Raw genomic sequence first — 16,473 nt, forward strand, 5'->3', positions numbered from 1 at the left:
ACCCAGCTAGTAAGCATCTGAGGCCACAGTGAACTCTGAAAGAGAAGCCTTTCTGACTCCAAGCCTAGAACTCTATCTACTATGTTGCCTAGCTAGTCCCATGAAGCATGGAAGGGTTTTTAAAAGCTTAGAGCTTATCTCCTCAAATTTCAAATCTGCCTTAGTCACTAAATAGCTGTATGACCTAGGCAAGTCACTTAACCATGATGGCCTCAGTTTCCTCATCTGTAAAATGAGTTCGAGAAGGAAATGGCAAACCACTCCAGTATCTCCAGTATGCCCCAAAGGGACATTAATGCATTGCTGGTGGAGTTGTGAATTGATCCAACCACTCTGGAGGGCAATTTGGAACTATGCCCAAAGGGCACTAAAAGACTGCCCTTGGATCCAGCCATAGCACTGCTGGGTTTGTACCCCAAAGAGACAATAAGTAAAAAGACTTATACAAGAATATTCACAGCTGTGCTCTTTGTGGTGGCAAAAAATTGGAAAATGAGGGGATGCCCTTCAATTGGAGAATGGCTGAACAAATTGTGGTATAAGTTGGTGATGGAATACTATTGTGCTCAAAGGAATAATAAAGTGGAGGAATTCCATGGGAACTAGAACAACCTCCAGGAAGTGCTGCAGAGCAAAAGGAGCAGAGCCAGGAAAACATTGTACACAGAGACTGATACACTGTGGTACAATCCAATGTAATGGACTTCTCCATTAGTGGCAATGAAGTGACCCTGAACAACTTGGAGGAGTCTACAAGAAAAACCACTATCCACATTCAGAGGAAAAACTGTGGGAGGAGAAACACAGAAGAAAAACAACTGCTTGATTACATGGGTCGAGGGGATATGGCTAGGTATGTAGACTCTAAATGAACACCCTAATGCAAATACCAACAACATGGAAATAGGTTTTGATCAAGGACATGTGTAATACCCAATGAAATTGCTCATCAGCTATGGGAAGGGTGGGTGTAGAGGAGGGAGGGAAATAATATGATTCTTATAACCAAGGAATAATGTTCTAAATTGACTAAATAAATTATTTTTTTAAAAAAAGAATAAAAATAAAAGAAAATAACATTTTATTTTTCCCTAAGAAAGAAAGAAAGAAAGAAAGAAAGAAAGAAAGAAAGAAAGAAAGAAAGAAAGAAAGAAAGAAAGGAAAAAAGAAAAAAAGGAAAAAAGAAAGGAAGAAAGAAAGCCCCAAAGGGGGTCATAAAGCATTGGACACAATTAAACAACAAAATCTCCTCAAAAGCAATCCAACCCATTTTCTTCCCCTTGCCCAACTCTAAGCCCAACTAACTGTCCATTCATAACCAACTAAAAATATACATATTGATGAACAAGCTCTCTAAGGCTGTTCGTCCAACTATATATATATCAAAGTTTGGTCTTTTTTTTTAATTCTTTTCTTTCTGGTATCATCCTGTTTTGCTGGAATATTGCATTTACCTATTTAAGTACAGCTCCTTAGGGCAACTAATCAGACAACTATTCTATTATTTCAAGTATAGTGCTCATTCTGAGTCTCCAGGGTATCACCAATGAATCTAGGAGGAGTTAAATGCAATTAGGATGAAAATGTCACCATCAAGACAATTGAATTACTAAAAGAAGCAGCCCATGAGACTAGACTAAAGGTCAGAAAAGTTTCATCCACAAAATGTGACCCGCAAGATCAGCAGCAGGGGGCCAATCGACAGCAACACTGAGGAAATAGATAACCAGCAGACAAAACCAGGCTGCAAAGGCACCTGTTTAAGCAAATGAAAGAGACACAATAGGCCTCTGTGGTGGCATGAAACTTGGAAAAGTATTGTGGCTTTGAAAACTTCTTTTTAAAAGGCTACTTTGATCTCTTAATGACAGCAATATAGGCAGTAAAAGAGATTGGAGAAGTAATTTTCTATTTTCTGACATAAAATTCTTATGAAAAATATTACATAAGCATCAGTTTTTCTAACTGTGTTAGTCTTTCAGTAATTTAAATTCTTCCATCATAGGTTTCAGGAGATATAAGCTTCACACCAAATTCTACTATATCAAGATTTTCTTATGCATTAAAGATGCTTGTAGAAGCTACTGTGTCTACAATTATTACCAGGAAATGATACTTGAGAAAAAAAAATACATTGTGATTATTTGTTTGTAGCTAAGTTAGTGGACTCTCAATAGTCCTAACTAACAAACTAAGATAAAGTTTGTAGCTAAGTTAGTGGACTCTCAATAAAAGCTCCTAAAAATCAACTCACAAAAATACATTTGTCCTGCAGCAAGTACTTTACAGAAAACATTCTTGCCCAATTTTAGAGCAAACTATGCACAATGTTAGTTACTTCTTTATTAATATACAAGTGTTGCTGGTCTTTACTTCTTTACTCAACACAAACTTCACATTGAAGTTCTATATTTAACAGAAATTCAGTGTCCTTTTCCAGGGAAAACTTTCCAGGTGATCTTAAAATTAAAGGCTCTTTCTCTACCCCAAAACCTTGGTGAATTAAAAACAATAATCTTGAGAATTGTAGAGTAGTTCCTTAGGCCTCAAGATAAAACACAAAATTCCTTTTGGAAGCTTCAGTGCAGTTTGATCCCCTTTTAACTGGAGATGGAGATTTTAGTGCTGCCAATAAGAAATTTCACCTCCCTTTACCACCATCATCATCACCAACAGGCAAGATAAGGCTTGGCCTTTGATCACAGATCCTAAATATTCTGTCAGAGACTTGGAAAGCAAGGATGCCATTCTCTCTCTCCCCCCATTCCCCTTTCCCCCCTCTCCCCATCCCCCCTTCTCTCTCTCTTCTCTCTCTCCACACACTATCAAACAGTAGTTAATTTTATATACATAGATGAAATTTCCCTCCACGCTGTAGTCAGAGACAACACACATACACACAAACACACTCACTCCCTCTCCTCCAAAGTGGACTGTAGGATTGACATTCGCAGCTGCAGAAGTGACCAGCGACCCTGCTACAGTCACGCTGTTTCTTGCTGCCCTTTTTTTAGCCTCCGACGTCTGACCTCAGCTTTACCATCTGTATCACCAGGATGGGGGTTGGGGGTGTAAGGTCCTACAGAGGGTCAGGTCAATCCTTTCTCTTCTCCTCCTTCCCGCCTCCGCTCAAATCCTGTCCCATCTAATCCATCCACCCAAAGCAAAGTGTTCAGAGATGGACTAACCTGGAATGTACCAAAGACCTATTGTTTCTCCTCTAGGAAAAAAAAAAAGATCTTTCTCTCCAGCTCCCCAAACCCTAATCTCCCAGTTCCTTCTCTCTCCCAGCTCCGCCTCCTACACCTGGACACCCCCCTTATTCCCAGCTTCCTTTCCCCTCCCCACCCCCACACTTCTGTTCCTTTCTCCGTTTTCTTTTATTTCAGCCAAGTAAAGAGAAACCTAGCAAAGGGGGTGGGGGGGAGGCGGGAGCAGGGAAGAAGAGAGGAGGGGAATGGGGAGGAGCAGAGAAAATGAAGAGCGCCAGGCAGAGCGCAGCACCCGGGAGCCGGGACTGGAGAGGGGCGCTGCGAAGCAGCCCGAGCTGGCTCGCGGGGGTGGAAGAGAGGGGAGGGTGCAAATAAAAAGCACTGGGATGGACGAGGAAAGGCAGAAAGAGGGGAAAAGTAGATTGAGACTCATACCTCCCTCCTCGGCTCCGCTTTCCGGATCTGCGTCTGAGGAGTCGGGCCCGTCCACATAATCCGCTAGCCCCACGAGTTCATCCTCCTCCTCCTCTTCCTCTTCGTCTTGCTGCTGCTGCTGCTGCTGCTGCTTCCCTAGCACCTGGCTCATCGCAGTGGGTCTCCCTCCGACCAGGGTGGGCTCCAGGGGAAAAGGGGAGGGAGTGAACAACTCTTCCTTGCTTGCCGCTCTGCAATCTGTTTCTGAATTGGCTCGCTCGCCTCCTCTTTTCTTATCCCCTCCGGAGGGGGAGGGGAGAAGGGAGGTGATGGAGCCCAGTTGGCGACTGTCCCCCCTCCCCCTCGCCGCCGGCTCTGGGGTCCCAGTCCAGGACTTTTCCACCGTGCCCCACCGTGCGCCCCCTCCTCCTGCCCCGCCTGGCGGAGGAGAGTCAGCTGGAACCAAGCAGTTCCTCCCCGAGGAGAGAGAGAGAGAGACTGCGTGACCCGAGTCACCTGACACACATTGTCACACACACACTCACACACACACACACTCGCTCAGCGCAGGCACTGGGAAACCGAGCACACACAGAAAACTACTCATGCAAGCTGCCCGAACCAGCACAGGCACACACACCGGCACGGGGCGCGCGCGCGCGCGCACACACGACCACAATCCGATGGATGCGCTGGAGACTCCCACACCCTACCTCTCCTGCACGTGGTTGCTCCACAAACACGCGTGCTGATCTGTTCACACCCTAGCAAAAAAGGCACCGCAGTGCACTCCCCCCTACCTCACTCCACCCCCACTCACATTGTTATCCCTCGTGCATGTGGAGGGGCTGGCAAATATCCGGGCACCAATGCACTGTGTGTAGTCTTCTCTTCTCAGGCACTGTACAAGTTCGACCACTCCCTATCTTGTGGGACTTTGTCTTACATGGCAAGAGAAATGCGTTAAAAACCCGAAGATTAGCTCTTGAAAGATAAATACACAAATGATCTGATAGTACACCGTCTTAATGAATTTTTAGACGTCCAGGGTTCAAATCCCACCTTCCTCTCAGGGTGGTTATACGGGTCGAATGAGATAATGTTTGAAAAGCCCTGAGAACAGTGCCTGGCATGTAATTGGCGCTTAATAAATGCTTGTTTCCTTTACTTAGCCTGGCTCAGAGTAAGCTGCTAATAAAAGCTTGTTGACTGACTGATTTCTTGTATGACCCTGGGAAAGTGGCATAATTTCCCTAGTCCTCAGTTTTCTCTTTTGAAAAATGAAGTTAGGTGATCTATGAAGCCCTTTTCAGTTCCAAATCCTAGGATTTAGGCATAGAAGCAAAGTTGGGGAGGGGGAGAAAGGAGAGAGTGGGTACATAACACAGTTATATCCACAAACTTTTCACTCCAGGACACAATTTTTCCAGTAGTAACTCCCTTTCTGATTACTGCTAACTATCATGTGGGTGAACTTCCTTCTGCCAAGTGCAGAACAAAATAAATAGAATGACCAATGAAATGAACCAGACCAGGCAGGCTCCAGTGTAGACAAGCAGTGTGTGTGTACACAACACCAGAATGTACATGTGTGAGGGTAGGGAGATACAAAAGCTACAGCCTTATATCTAAAGCGTATCTGAAACTCAGGAAGGCTACACTACTCTTTTTGGTTCACATCATGATTCCATGGGTGCTTGTGTGTGTTACTTTATATACACACATACATAAAGCTTAATAGTATGTAATTAGATTTTTCTCCCCAGAACTCTCTTTCCTAGCATCTCATTTGCATATTTGCTAAGTGCTAAGGTAGGAAGTTTTATGTAGCCCTGCCCCTCCTTCTTTTCCCAGGAAGGTGGTTGTAGAGGTTGGTAAGAGTCAGGCAGGAGAATTTTACCCACTTGGTTTTTTAAAGCTTTCTGATTTTGTGTTTTATTTCTTCTACTTCAAGTGATTATTAATAAATTTTATAAAATATAATACTTGGAGTTATTGGATATTAATTTAAATTTTACAGTGGACTTGTAGTCAGAAACATTTGTGCTGGAATTTCAGAACCTTTGCTAGCAGTGTGACTGGGGTAAGCCACAAGTTTCCTCATCTATAAAGTGGGGAAAAATACGACACCTTACAGAATCATTTTAAGCATCAAATAAGACTGTATATAAAATTATTTTGTGAATCTTAACAATACTATCTAAATGGGAACCATTATTTGTAGATATCATACAACTGAAGGCAACTATGGGATAGAGAGGTTAGAGATTTGGCCCAAGTTCATAACTTAGCACAGTGCCTGGCTCATAGTAGGTGCTTTGTTATTGTTGTTGTTTAGTCATTCATTAGTGTCTGATTCTTCATGACTCCATTTGGGATTTTTCTGGGCAAAGAGCCTGGAGGGGTTTGCCACTTCCTTCCTCCTACGATCTTTTACAAATGAGGAAACTGAGTCAAACAGGGTTAATTGGCTTGGCCAAGGTAGTTTGCTATAAGTGTCCAAGCAAGATTTGAATTTAGATCTTCTAGACTTCCTAGCACTCTATCCACCCACCACCTAGCTGCTTGTAGTAGGTATTTAATATTTTTTTATATTTTTTGATGGATAGATAAGCAGGTAGAAGCAGAGGGACTTAAACCCAGGCCCTCTGAATTGAGATTCCAGGGTAGCGTCCAGAGCTACACCATGCTTCTACCTCCACGGATGTGATCCTGGAGATCCAGGTAGTCCCAAAGCTTCCATTCCTAAATGGGCAGAGGTGGTTCTAAGGTCTTCTTGGAAACCAGGAATCCCACTTCTCTAGGATAAAGAGCAGATTGAGATGAAACCTGCCCTTAGTTAATGCGTATCCTTTGGAAATTTTTCTACCTACTTAGGAAAAATCTCTGAGCTAGTCCCACCTTGATCTCAGACTCCAGTCTTCAGGACTGTGATATTCCCTATGCATCTGTTCCAAAATCCAGAAGTTCCAGCTAAGATGTCCTTTAATCTCATAGTGTCATGAAAAGAGCATGAATGTTAGAGTTGAAAGACTGTGACAATTAGCTTCTGTCTGACCATGGTCACTGAACCATTCCAACTCCAACTCTTACTTTTTTTTTTTAACCTATAAAATAGAACTAACAATATTTCTCCAATACAACAGAGTTTGGGAAGAAATTACTTTGAAAACCTCAAAACCCTATATAAGCATAACTCCAGAAGCCACGATCAGTATTCTTTCTTAGCTATCTAAGCATCAGAAAACTTTATGCTTCCCACAGGAATCTGTAGTTTAAAGGGGAGGAAAGTGTTTTGATCACAGTGCCCCCTAGAAAGCACTGTTATGGTAAATCGCCAGAGAGATGTAGTTAAAACTTAATATTCCAGCAAGGTAAGTCAATGTGCCTCCTGGGTACACCTGGCTATGTAAGTAAAATAGATAGATGTATAGATGTACAATGTTTTATCTTCCTTTAAGGAAAGAGTGTTACATTATAATAGTAATATATACAATACATATTGTATATTAATAATATATTATAGTAATAATATATAATAATAAAAAGAAGATAACATATTTCCTGTTATAATAATTTCAGTGTTGTTAATTTTAAATGAATATTTTGAAATATGTACTGAAAAATATACAATCAAGTTGAATTCTAGAAAATAACTGTCCTTTCCACAGTACATGTAGCATCTTTCAAAAATAAGACTAGCATTTTTCCCTTAGGAGAGAATGGTCCAAGTAGGCAAATTATGAGAAGTTTGTTATTTAGGTTTCATATTTTGTACCCTCCACCAGCTCTACATCTTTTAGAACCTTTTTCTCCTATTAAAACTGGCTTTCATTAAGGGATCTGATATCAGTCATTTACTCCACAGTGTAAATTCAGTCCATTTGTTTTCATTATTGTCCGGTCATGTCTGACTCTTCATGATTCCATTGACTATACTATTGCAGGCCTTTCATATGCTCCCTGGGGTTTTCTTGGCAAAGATACTGGAATGGTTTGCCATTCCCTTCTCCAGTGGATCATCTTTTGTGAAAACTCTTCACTATGACCTATCTGTCTTAGGTAACCTTGCATGACATAGCTCATTATTTCATATTCCCTTCACCCCAACAAAGCAGTGATCCAGGAGGGGAATTCTGCCCCTACAAATGTATTATGTGTATATAGTGTAGTATTGTGGATTATCCATTAACTCTACTAGGACTATTTTCATTTTAAATTTTCTCAGAATTGTGTAACAAGACATTTTCTTACTGTTAAAGCAGTTTCAAGCACAAGGCAGCAGGTAGCAGAGATATTTAAGGGAAAGGAAACTTACTGGGCTGAATAGAGTTCTCAATCTGTTTGAGTTTATAAAAATTTTGGATCTGCTGATCATGTGGAGATTTTCTCCACTCAAAATAAACCATTGTTTCAGAAAGTCAAAAGGAATATAATACAATGGATTTTACTGGAATTCTAGAAATATGACAGTTGGATTTCAAGTTTTAATTCTAAAATCTTGATATCTATCTTGTACAAATCATTAAAGCTCTCTGGGCACCACCATTTAACAGACACAGAAACAAAATGGCTGCAGTTCAAAAGAGGATGATCAGAATGGTGAAAGAACTGAAAAGCATGCCATATGATAATCAGTTGAAGGAATTTAGGAGTGTGTAGCCTATAGAAGAAAAGTGTTAGAGGAGATATAATCAATATCTTCAAATAGATGAAAGGTAGAGGAGTTAGCCTTGGCACCAGAGGGTAGATTTAAGAGAAGAATACTATGTAAGAAATGCCTTTCTATAGAATAATACTAGAGTAAGGTGAACAGAAGGGGGGGGGGACCAGTTTAGACAATGACAATGATATAGTTAAGAGAAACAACTTTAAAAGAATTGTGAACTCTAATCAGTGTAATGACCAACCACCATTTTTGAGGATTTTTGATGAAACATGCTACTCACCTTCTAAAAGGTAAAGGACTCAAACTGCATAATGAAACATATTTTTTGGACATGGCCAATGTGGAAGTTTTATTTTTGTTTATAGGCAGCTAGGTGGTACAGTGGATAGAACTCTGGACTTGGAAATCAGGAAGGTTGATCTTCCTGAGTTCAAATCTGACCTCAATCACTTCCTGGCTGTGTGACTTGGACAAGCCTCTTAATCCTATTTGCCTCACTTTCCTCAGCTGTAAAATGAGTTGGAGGAGGCAATGGCAAACCACTCCAGTATTTATGCTAAGAATACCTCAAAAGGATATCACAGAGAGTTAGACCTGACTGAAACAACTGAACAACAACATGCATGTTTGTAATATGAACTTTGTTTTTCTTTTGTTCTCATTTGGGACTACGATTTTAGGGTGGAAGAAAAGGCAGCAGAGTGAAAAAATATGTATAATTTTAAAATAAAAATTGATGCTATACAAAAGCAGAATGGACTGCCTTGAGTGTCAGTGGGTTGTCCACTAGTGGAGATTTTTACATAAAGACTAGGTGGCCACCTGATTGGGATATTGTAGGGGGCATTTCAACTCTGAGGCCAATTTGGACTAAAGGACCTCAGAGGTACCTTCTGAGTGCAGGATTTTGTGATTGTGCTAGTTGCCCACTGTAAAAATAAGGATAAAAATGTAAATCATTTACCTTATGTAAGAAGCTACAAGGTTGTATGTAGAGAATTGGCCCAGAAGCCAGGAAGACTGGATCAATCCTATTTCTGACATATTCTGGCTTTGTTACCCTAGGCAAGTTACTTATCATCTCAGTGTAATAGGCAGCTGACATTCTTAGCACAGAAAGTATGCTAACCTGCATTGGAAGAAGGAGTTTCATTCCTGGGGATTCCCTATCCCCAACTAAATCTCTTGTCTAATTTATATATTTTGTCTAAAACAATAGTTAGTGACTGATCATTTAAAGGGCATAGGAATAAAAGATTTGGCCTAATCCAAAAACACCTGATGACCTTATCAATCACTATATATTCCAAGAAACTGAACTCTGGCTCTATAACTAATGCTAATGTGAAATCAGAGAGGGGCAGCTAAGGCAGCTTAGTAGATAGAGAGCCAGACCTGGAGATGGGGATCTTGGGTTCAAATATGGCCTTGGACATTTACTAACAATATGACCCTGGGCAAGTCACTTAACCCCAATTGCCTAGTCTTTACCACTCTTCTACCTTGGAACCAATAGTTAGTATTTATCTAGCTAAGGGCATAAAGGGGAAAAAGAAATGGGAAAGAGTATTGGGGCTTTCTGAATGAAAGATGCAACAGGAACACATCAGGTGGTATTGATAATTGGTAATATTTTAAGTAAGGTTATGTTAGGGGAGGCAGGATTTAATTCAGTTGACAACCCTTGGGACTTTTCAAGTCTCAGCACGGAGCTGTCATTTCTGAGAGATTTTTTGGAAGGCATTCATAAGATGGGAAATTTTCAACTTGTTGCAAACTTTGGGATAGGTAACAGGTATAAACATGGAACCAGGGTTGCTAAATCAGTGACAGAAAAAAAAGAAATAGACTTTGATTGACATAGGAGAGAGAAAAAGACCTTGTATCTTTGCTTCACCCTTGGTTATCAGTTCTAATAAATCTAAATTTGATTAATGGGGCTTTGTCCCCAGGGGGAAATTTAGATGGTGATGACAACACAATTCTGGGGCATACTTCTCTACTGCTTGGCTCTGGTCCTGATGCTGTGGTTACCAGGACTTGAAGTAGGAAGACCTAAGTTCAAATGTGACTTCAGATGCTTATGATTTGTGTGTCCTTGGGCAAGTCACTTTATCTTTGGCTCCATTTCCTCAGTGGTAGAAAGGAGATATTAGTAACACCTACATCCCAGAGTTGTTATGAGGAGCAAATGAAATATTTGCAAAGCACCTTGAACATTATAGGCACTATAGAAATGTTATGACTATTATTATATGCTTCCATCTTTTTTTAGTAGTTTAGAAATCTCTCTGTGTCCTCAGGATACTTTAGCCAGTAGCTATGTTCCTGACCCTTGCCATGACTGACCACAACCCCAGGCAGAGTAAGAGTCAGTGCTTCAACAGTGGAGTAATCTCGTGATTTCTCGAAGCTCTTCCTCTACTGCTTGTCCCAGGTTTAAAGATTGCTAGTTATAGCTATGTATCATATGATCACAGAGTTAGAGTTGGCAGGGAACCCTGGAGGTCAGCCAGTCTAGTTTATAGCTCATGTGTAGCCCAGAACAGTAGGGATTTTAAATAATTACTTTTTCCTGACTGAAAAACAATAGAAAATAAATTTTTGTAGAAGGCACAAGCCGCTGGAGACAATCAGAAAATGCTTCATGTTGGAGGTAGCACTTGAGGGAGAATTTTAAAGAAAATCAGTGATTCTAAAAGGTGATGTCATAAAGTGGGAGTGCATGTGAGGCCTAGAGGACAGCAGGCCAAAGGCACAGAGGTAAAAGGATGGAGTGTCTTGTGTGAGGAGTGACAAGAAAATCAGTAATAATGCTTATAACAATTTATATTAGTAAAATAACTTAAACATTCTACATTTTTAACACTTGAAAAAAGGAAGCAATATATGAGTCAGTTTTTCAAATATCTTGAAGGTCCTTGAGGGCAAGAACTGTTTCATTTTTTTCTATCTGTATCTCGAGCATTTAACAAAATCACTGGCATATAGCAAGGGCTTGGAAAATTCTTGATGAGTAACTGATGAATCTCCTGTTTACTAATTTATTAGTGTGGTGGTAACAAAGACTTTCAAAGATTCAAAGCAACTCAACAAACACTGCTTGCTTGTTGTATTTAACTAGAAGCTGATCTCACCTTGGATGGAGGTAAAAAAGGTAAGAGAAGAAGAGAAGGGGAAGAAGATAAAGGTGGAAAGAGAATAAGCTGATTAATAAAACAAATCTATAACTTTATGGTAAAAATACAATCTTTTTTGAAGTTGTTTGCAAGTTCACATTCCTAGATTATGGATAGAGATACTACAGATATTCCCAAGTTAAGGAGACAGTCATGTATCCTCTGAAATCAGTCTGTGTGACCAGTCCAGTTATATTCAGAGAGTGAATCACTGAGGAAAAAGTATTTTTCTGATAACCCACACTCTGTCAGACCCTCACTAGGTATTCTCCATCAAAAATGCTTCTGCTCCGATGTCTGCACATATTTCTCACATCCTTTTCCTCCTTATTTGCCTCCCAAGCATTTCTCTGCTGGCTAAAAAATTAACCTATCATTCCTTCTTAATTTTGAACAGCTAACAAAAACTTCTCTTTGTATTTATCCTGAAGCAATAAGAGTCCGAACAGCTTAGAAAGTATTTAGACCAATACTTCAGGATGTATTTTTAGTTTAAAATGAGTATTTACGTTCCACATGTGCATAGGTGTCAATAGTATATATGGCATGATTTCAAGGAAAAGATCTCTTTCCAATATGTCCCTTATGGCTTCCCACTCCAATCACTAGCCAATACTTTTTCACAAATCGTATAACTTTGACAGGGAGATGCCATGTTATGCACTCTTTACCACTGCCTTTTGGAATCACTGATTTTCTTTAAAATGCTCCCTGGATTGCTACCTCCAACATGTAAACATACATAGAGAACATGTGTGAGGGGGACACATCTGTCTAGAGAACACACTGTTTTTGAGGCTTGAAGGAGGGTAACATGTATACAATTCTTTATAAACTTTAAGCATTGTACAAATGTCAGCCATTATTATAGTTACTGTTATTTTATATGAGAAGAGAAGAAAGGCTTTTCCCCCAGCTATTGTCAGCCTGGTACAGTGGGAAAAGTACTGTCTCTGGAGTCAGAGATCCAGTATTCAAGTCCCACCTCTGATGTTTTACTCCTTATGCAAATCTCTTAACCCCCTTGGACCTTAGTTTTCTCATCTGTAAAATAAAGGAGTTGCTCCTTGATGGTCTTTGAGGTTTCTTCATCTTATTAACCTTTGGTCGAATTTTGGGGGAGGTATCTCAAAAGGATCAATTTACCAGGAGAGAAAGTAGATTAAGCATCAGTAGCCTGGCAGTAGCAGTAGTGCTGTGATTTCAGGGGCTCCTAAAGTGCTCCACTTAAGTATCTACTCCCTTTGGATGGTTTCAGAGAAACCTGGGAAGACTTATATAAACTGGTACAAAGTGAAGTAAACAGAATCAGAACAATTTATTTAATGATGATGACACTGTAATGGCAGACAATGTTGAAAGGCTTAAGAACTCTGATAAATACAATGCCCAACCCTGATTCCAAAAGATTGATGATGAAACATAATATCTACCACTTGACAGACAGGTGACAGACCCATGGTATATAGAATGATACATACATTTTTCGGATGTGTCAATGTAGGATTTTGTTTTGCTTAACTATGCATATTTGTTGCAAGGGTTTTGCTCTCCTCCCCACCCCCACTAGATCTGAGGGGGTATTGAGGTGAGAGGGAGAGAAAAAAAAAAACACCTTTTTAACATCTAGACCTTCCTACTTCCTTATATTCCTTTTACTAGAACCAAAACCTTCCCTTTTTCATTTCCAAGCATTCTCTCTCCCACCTTCCCTACCATGCAGAAAAAAAGTTTAAAACCCTTGTAATAAATATCCTTAATCAAGCAAAACAAATTCCTGCACTGGTCTGAGCAACATGAATGATAAATGCCCTGGTAGAGAGCACCCTTATTTAGTTAACTCTAGGGCAAGGATGATCTAAATCAATCAGTTAATCAATATGCCTTTATTTAATATCGCCTATGTCCTAAGCACTGTGCTAGATTCTGGGAATACAAATGCAGAGCATTTCATCTCTCTAGCTTATACTGTTCCAACATCTTTGACAATAATTAGATAAACAACTGAGCTTTCTTAGGTGTTCATCCCAGTTATTCCTGAGGAAATCCTCCCCAACACTAAGAAGAATTCAAATCAATCCAACAAGCCTTTATTTTGATTCTGGATAAATAGAAATAAAAACTTAATACATTTTTGCCAAAAGATAAGTTCACTATTTCAGTTTAAAAAATCCTTTACCTTCCATCTTAGAATCAATACTGTGTATTGGTTCCAAGGCAGAAGAGCAGTAAAGGCTAGGCAATGGAAGTTATTTACCAAGAATAGCACTGCTAGCAAGTGTCTGAGGTCAGATTTGAACCCAAGCCTTCCTGTCTCCAGGCCTGACTCTCAATTCACCTAGATGCCCCCTCATTACTTCAATTTTAACTGGAGCAAACATTTATTAGGGGAAGAGATGCATTTTAAAAGAGGTCATCTGATAAGATCTGTGCATAAATAAGATTAATCTAGTAACACTGTGAAAGATAGTTGGTGGGGAGCAAGGCTGAAGTTAAGGAAACTTTGTAGGATATTACTATTATTTGTCTTTACATGACATGATTTTTTTCCACTGGAAAAAATTTTTTAATATTTTTATTTTTTATTTTTACCAATTACATATAATAACAAATTTCTACACAAGTTTTCCGAAGTTATATGATTGAATTTATCTCCCTTCCTTCCTTTCCCCCTCCTAGTGTTGGCAGGCTATTCAATCTTGGTTATATGTGTATTACACAAAGCATATTTCCAATATAGTTCATTTTTGTAAAGGAATCATCATATAAAACCAAAAGCCCAAAACACATACCCAAATAAACAAGTGAAAAATAGTCTGCTTTCATCTGCATTTCTACTTCTTTCTCTGGAGGTGGAGAGCATTCTTTGTCATAAGTCCATGAAGTGAAATCTTGACTTACATGTGAATTGGATTTAAGTGAGGCAGAGTTGCACAGTCATCAGCCTCACTTTCTCTTCCAGAGATATTGAAGTTCAAGACAAAAGTCAAGATGATTGGCTTGACATACAGTGGATCATCTTAGTGTCTTAAATGTCTGACCAAGCTCAAAACACTCTACAGAACCTGCTTCAGTGACCTTCATGGCTGTTGGAATGAATTGTTTTCATCCATCTATTCCACCAGGGGGGGAAGTCTTCATAGACTTGGTATAGACACCCCCCCCCCCATACACCAATGGATTTGAGACTGGTAAGTGCCCTCAACCTGGGTTAGCCCATCTGCCAAGATGATTTTACCAGGGTGTGACCACTATGCATGCCACAGCTTCTTGAAACCACAGGTGAGAAAGGAGAGAAGAGACTAAAATGATAATTGTTTAAGTGGATGACAAGTAAAGCCAATACTCTAGTGGTAGCACTGGGAACAGACAAAGGAGGTTGGATTATTAATGTCTATTTAGAAGTAGAAGAAAAAGGGTCAGATAATTGTTTAGACATGAGAGATGAAGGGGAAGACAAGACAAGGACATATTCTGTCTATAGGTTATTCCCTCTCAAGGATTTCCTACTAAGAGTTTGTTAATTTTTTTTTTTGTCAGAGGGCTGGTTTTGGAATCCCAAGTCCTCTAGTTACTACATGTGAACTTGTAGACAAGTCCCTTGAATCACTCAGTGCAGCAATGTTCTCATCTATAAAATGAAGGGCTTGAACCAGCTAATCTCAAAGGTCTCTTTCAGCTCTAAATCCTACAATATGATATCTCAAACAAGGTTTTACTGTATTATGAGAGACTTCATCCATCTGCTAGTGCTTTTAAAACATCACCATAAAAACAATACTGAGATTCTTTCTAGCTCTATGTGCACTCAGAAAAATAACCCATTAATTCTGCTGAAAGAAACTAAAGGTCTAAACCAGCTGGCATCACATATGAACACCACCAGGAACCAATCAGGCTGTACTTCTCTAAGGGCCCTGATAAATTGGTACAGGTCCTAATATTCTTAGTTGGAATGCTTTGTAGGGAATGCAGGAGGAGGCTGCAAAGAGATCTTTCTTGCTTCTTGGGTAAGGCAGGAGCAGTCACTGGGCAGGAAAACGGAAACATACTATCAGAACTCTTCAGAACACTAAACTAGGATTTAAATGAACCAAATCCTAGCCCAGGATATGTGACTAATTTGGTTCAATTCAGCACGTATTTATGAAGCATCCACTTCTCATAAGGACTTTGGTCAATTCAGTTCAAGTTTATCAAATAATTCCTGCAATAAATTTTAGGAACCAGAATACAAGAAGGTTAACTAAAAAAAAATATGTCTAGGGACAAGCATGTTGCTCAGTGCATAGCGTTAGGCCTAGTTAAGGGAGGTGCTGGGTTCCAATGTTACCCCAGACACTTCCTAGCTATGTGACTCAGGGCACGTCACTTAACTCTAGTTGTCTAGCCCGTACCATTATTCTGCCTCAGAACCAATATTTATTAATTATGTTATCATTTATTTATATATTTAGAATTGTATTATGTATAAATAAATGTGATAATATAAATACAATTTATAATTGGGTAATATTAATTTTATAGTTAAGTAATTACATTTATTAATGATTCTAAGACAGAAGGTAAGGGTTTGAAGAAAGATGTCTGCTCTCATGAAGTTTATAGACTAATAGGGCTACAATGCAATTCACGATCAGAGCCATATCTGGGGCAAGGCAACTAACTCTTTGTCTCAGGTAATCAATGTCTAAAGGGCACACAAATTTTAAATATTATCTAAATTTTAAAAAATAGGTTATATTGACATACAGATAGTACTTATTCTCCTAGCAGCATAAAAACATTTGAACTTACAGCAGAATTAAAATGGGGAAGTTGCAGGATTGTAGGCATTGTCTGTGAGACATTTTATTAACTAATTCCCCTTACTTCAAGTGAATTTGTGCTGTTTGAAACTGATGAAATTCATGCTACTTTCCCTGGGCACCAATATTGATAGGGTACAGCTCTATTTGGGCACAGAGTTATTGGTTTACCTGATTGAGTGCTACTGTGA

At 39.5% G+C, this 16,473-nt stretch overlaps 1 protein-coding gene across 3 annotated transcripts in view; it reads right to left on the reverse strand.

The window, feature by feature from the left end:
* The window catches only part of RRAGD (Ras related GTP binding D), a 62,126-nt gene extending 57,730 nt beyond the window's left edge, over positions 1 to 4,396 (reverse strand). The window contains exon 1 of one of the 3 annotated variants that reach the window (XM_001367201.5): positions 3,648 to 4,396. In XM_001367201.5, the coding sequence (XP_001367238.1) occupies positions 3,648 to 3,798 (151 nt within the window). In that variant the 5' untranslated portion in view covers positions 3,799 to 4,396. Of the gene's footprint in view, positions 1 to 2,913; positions 3,111 to 3,647 lie in introns of those variants that run through there. The other 2 variants (XM_007484315.3, XM_016431184.2) reach the window with 2 other exon arrangements.
* Between the last annotated feature and the right edge of the window lie 12,077 nt (positions 4,397 to 16,473).

Source organism: Monodelphis domestica, chromosome 2 (genome assembly GCF_027887165.1).
Source record: "Monodelphis domestica isolate mMonDom1 chromosome 2, mMonDom1.pri, whole genome shotgun sequence".
In the NCBI taxonomy this organism is placed as follows: domain Eukaryota; kingdom Metazoa; phylum Chordata; class Mammalia; order Didelphimorphia; family Didelphidae; genus Monodelphis; species Monodelphis domestica.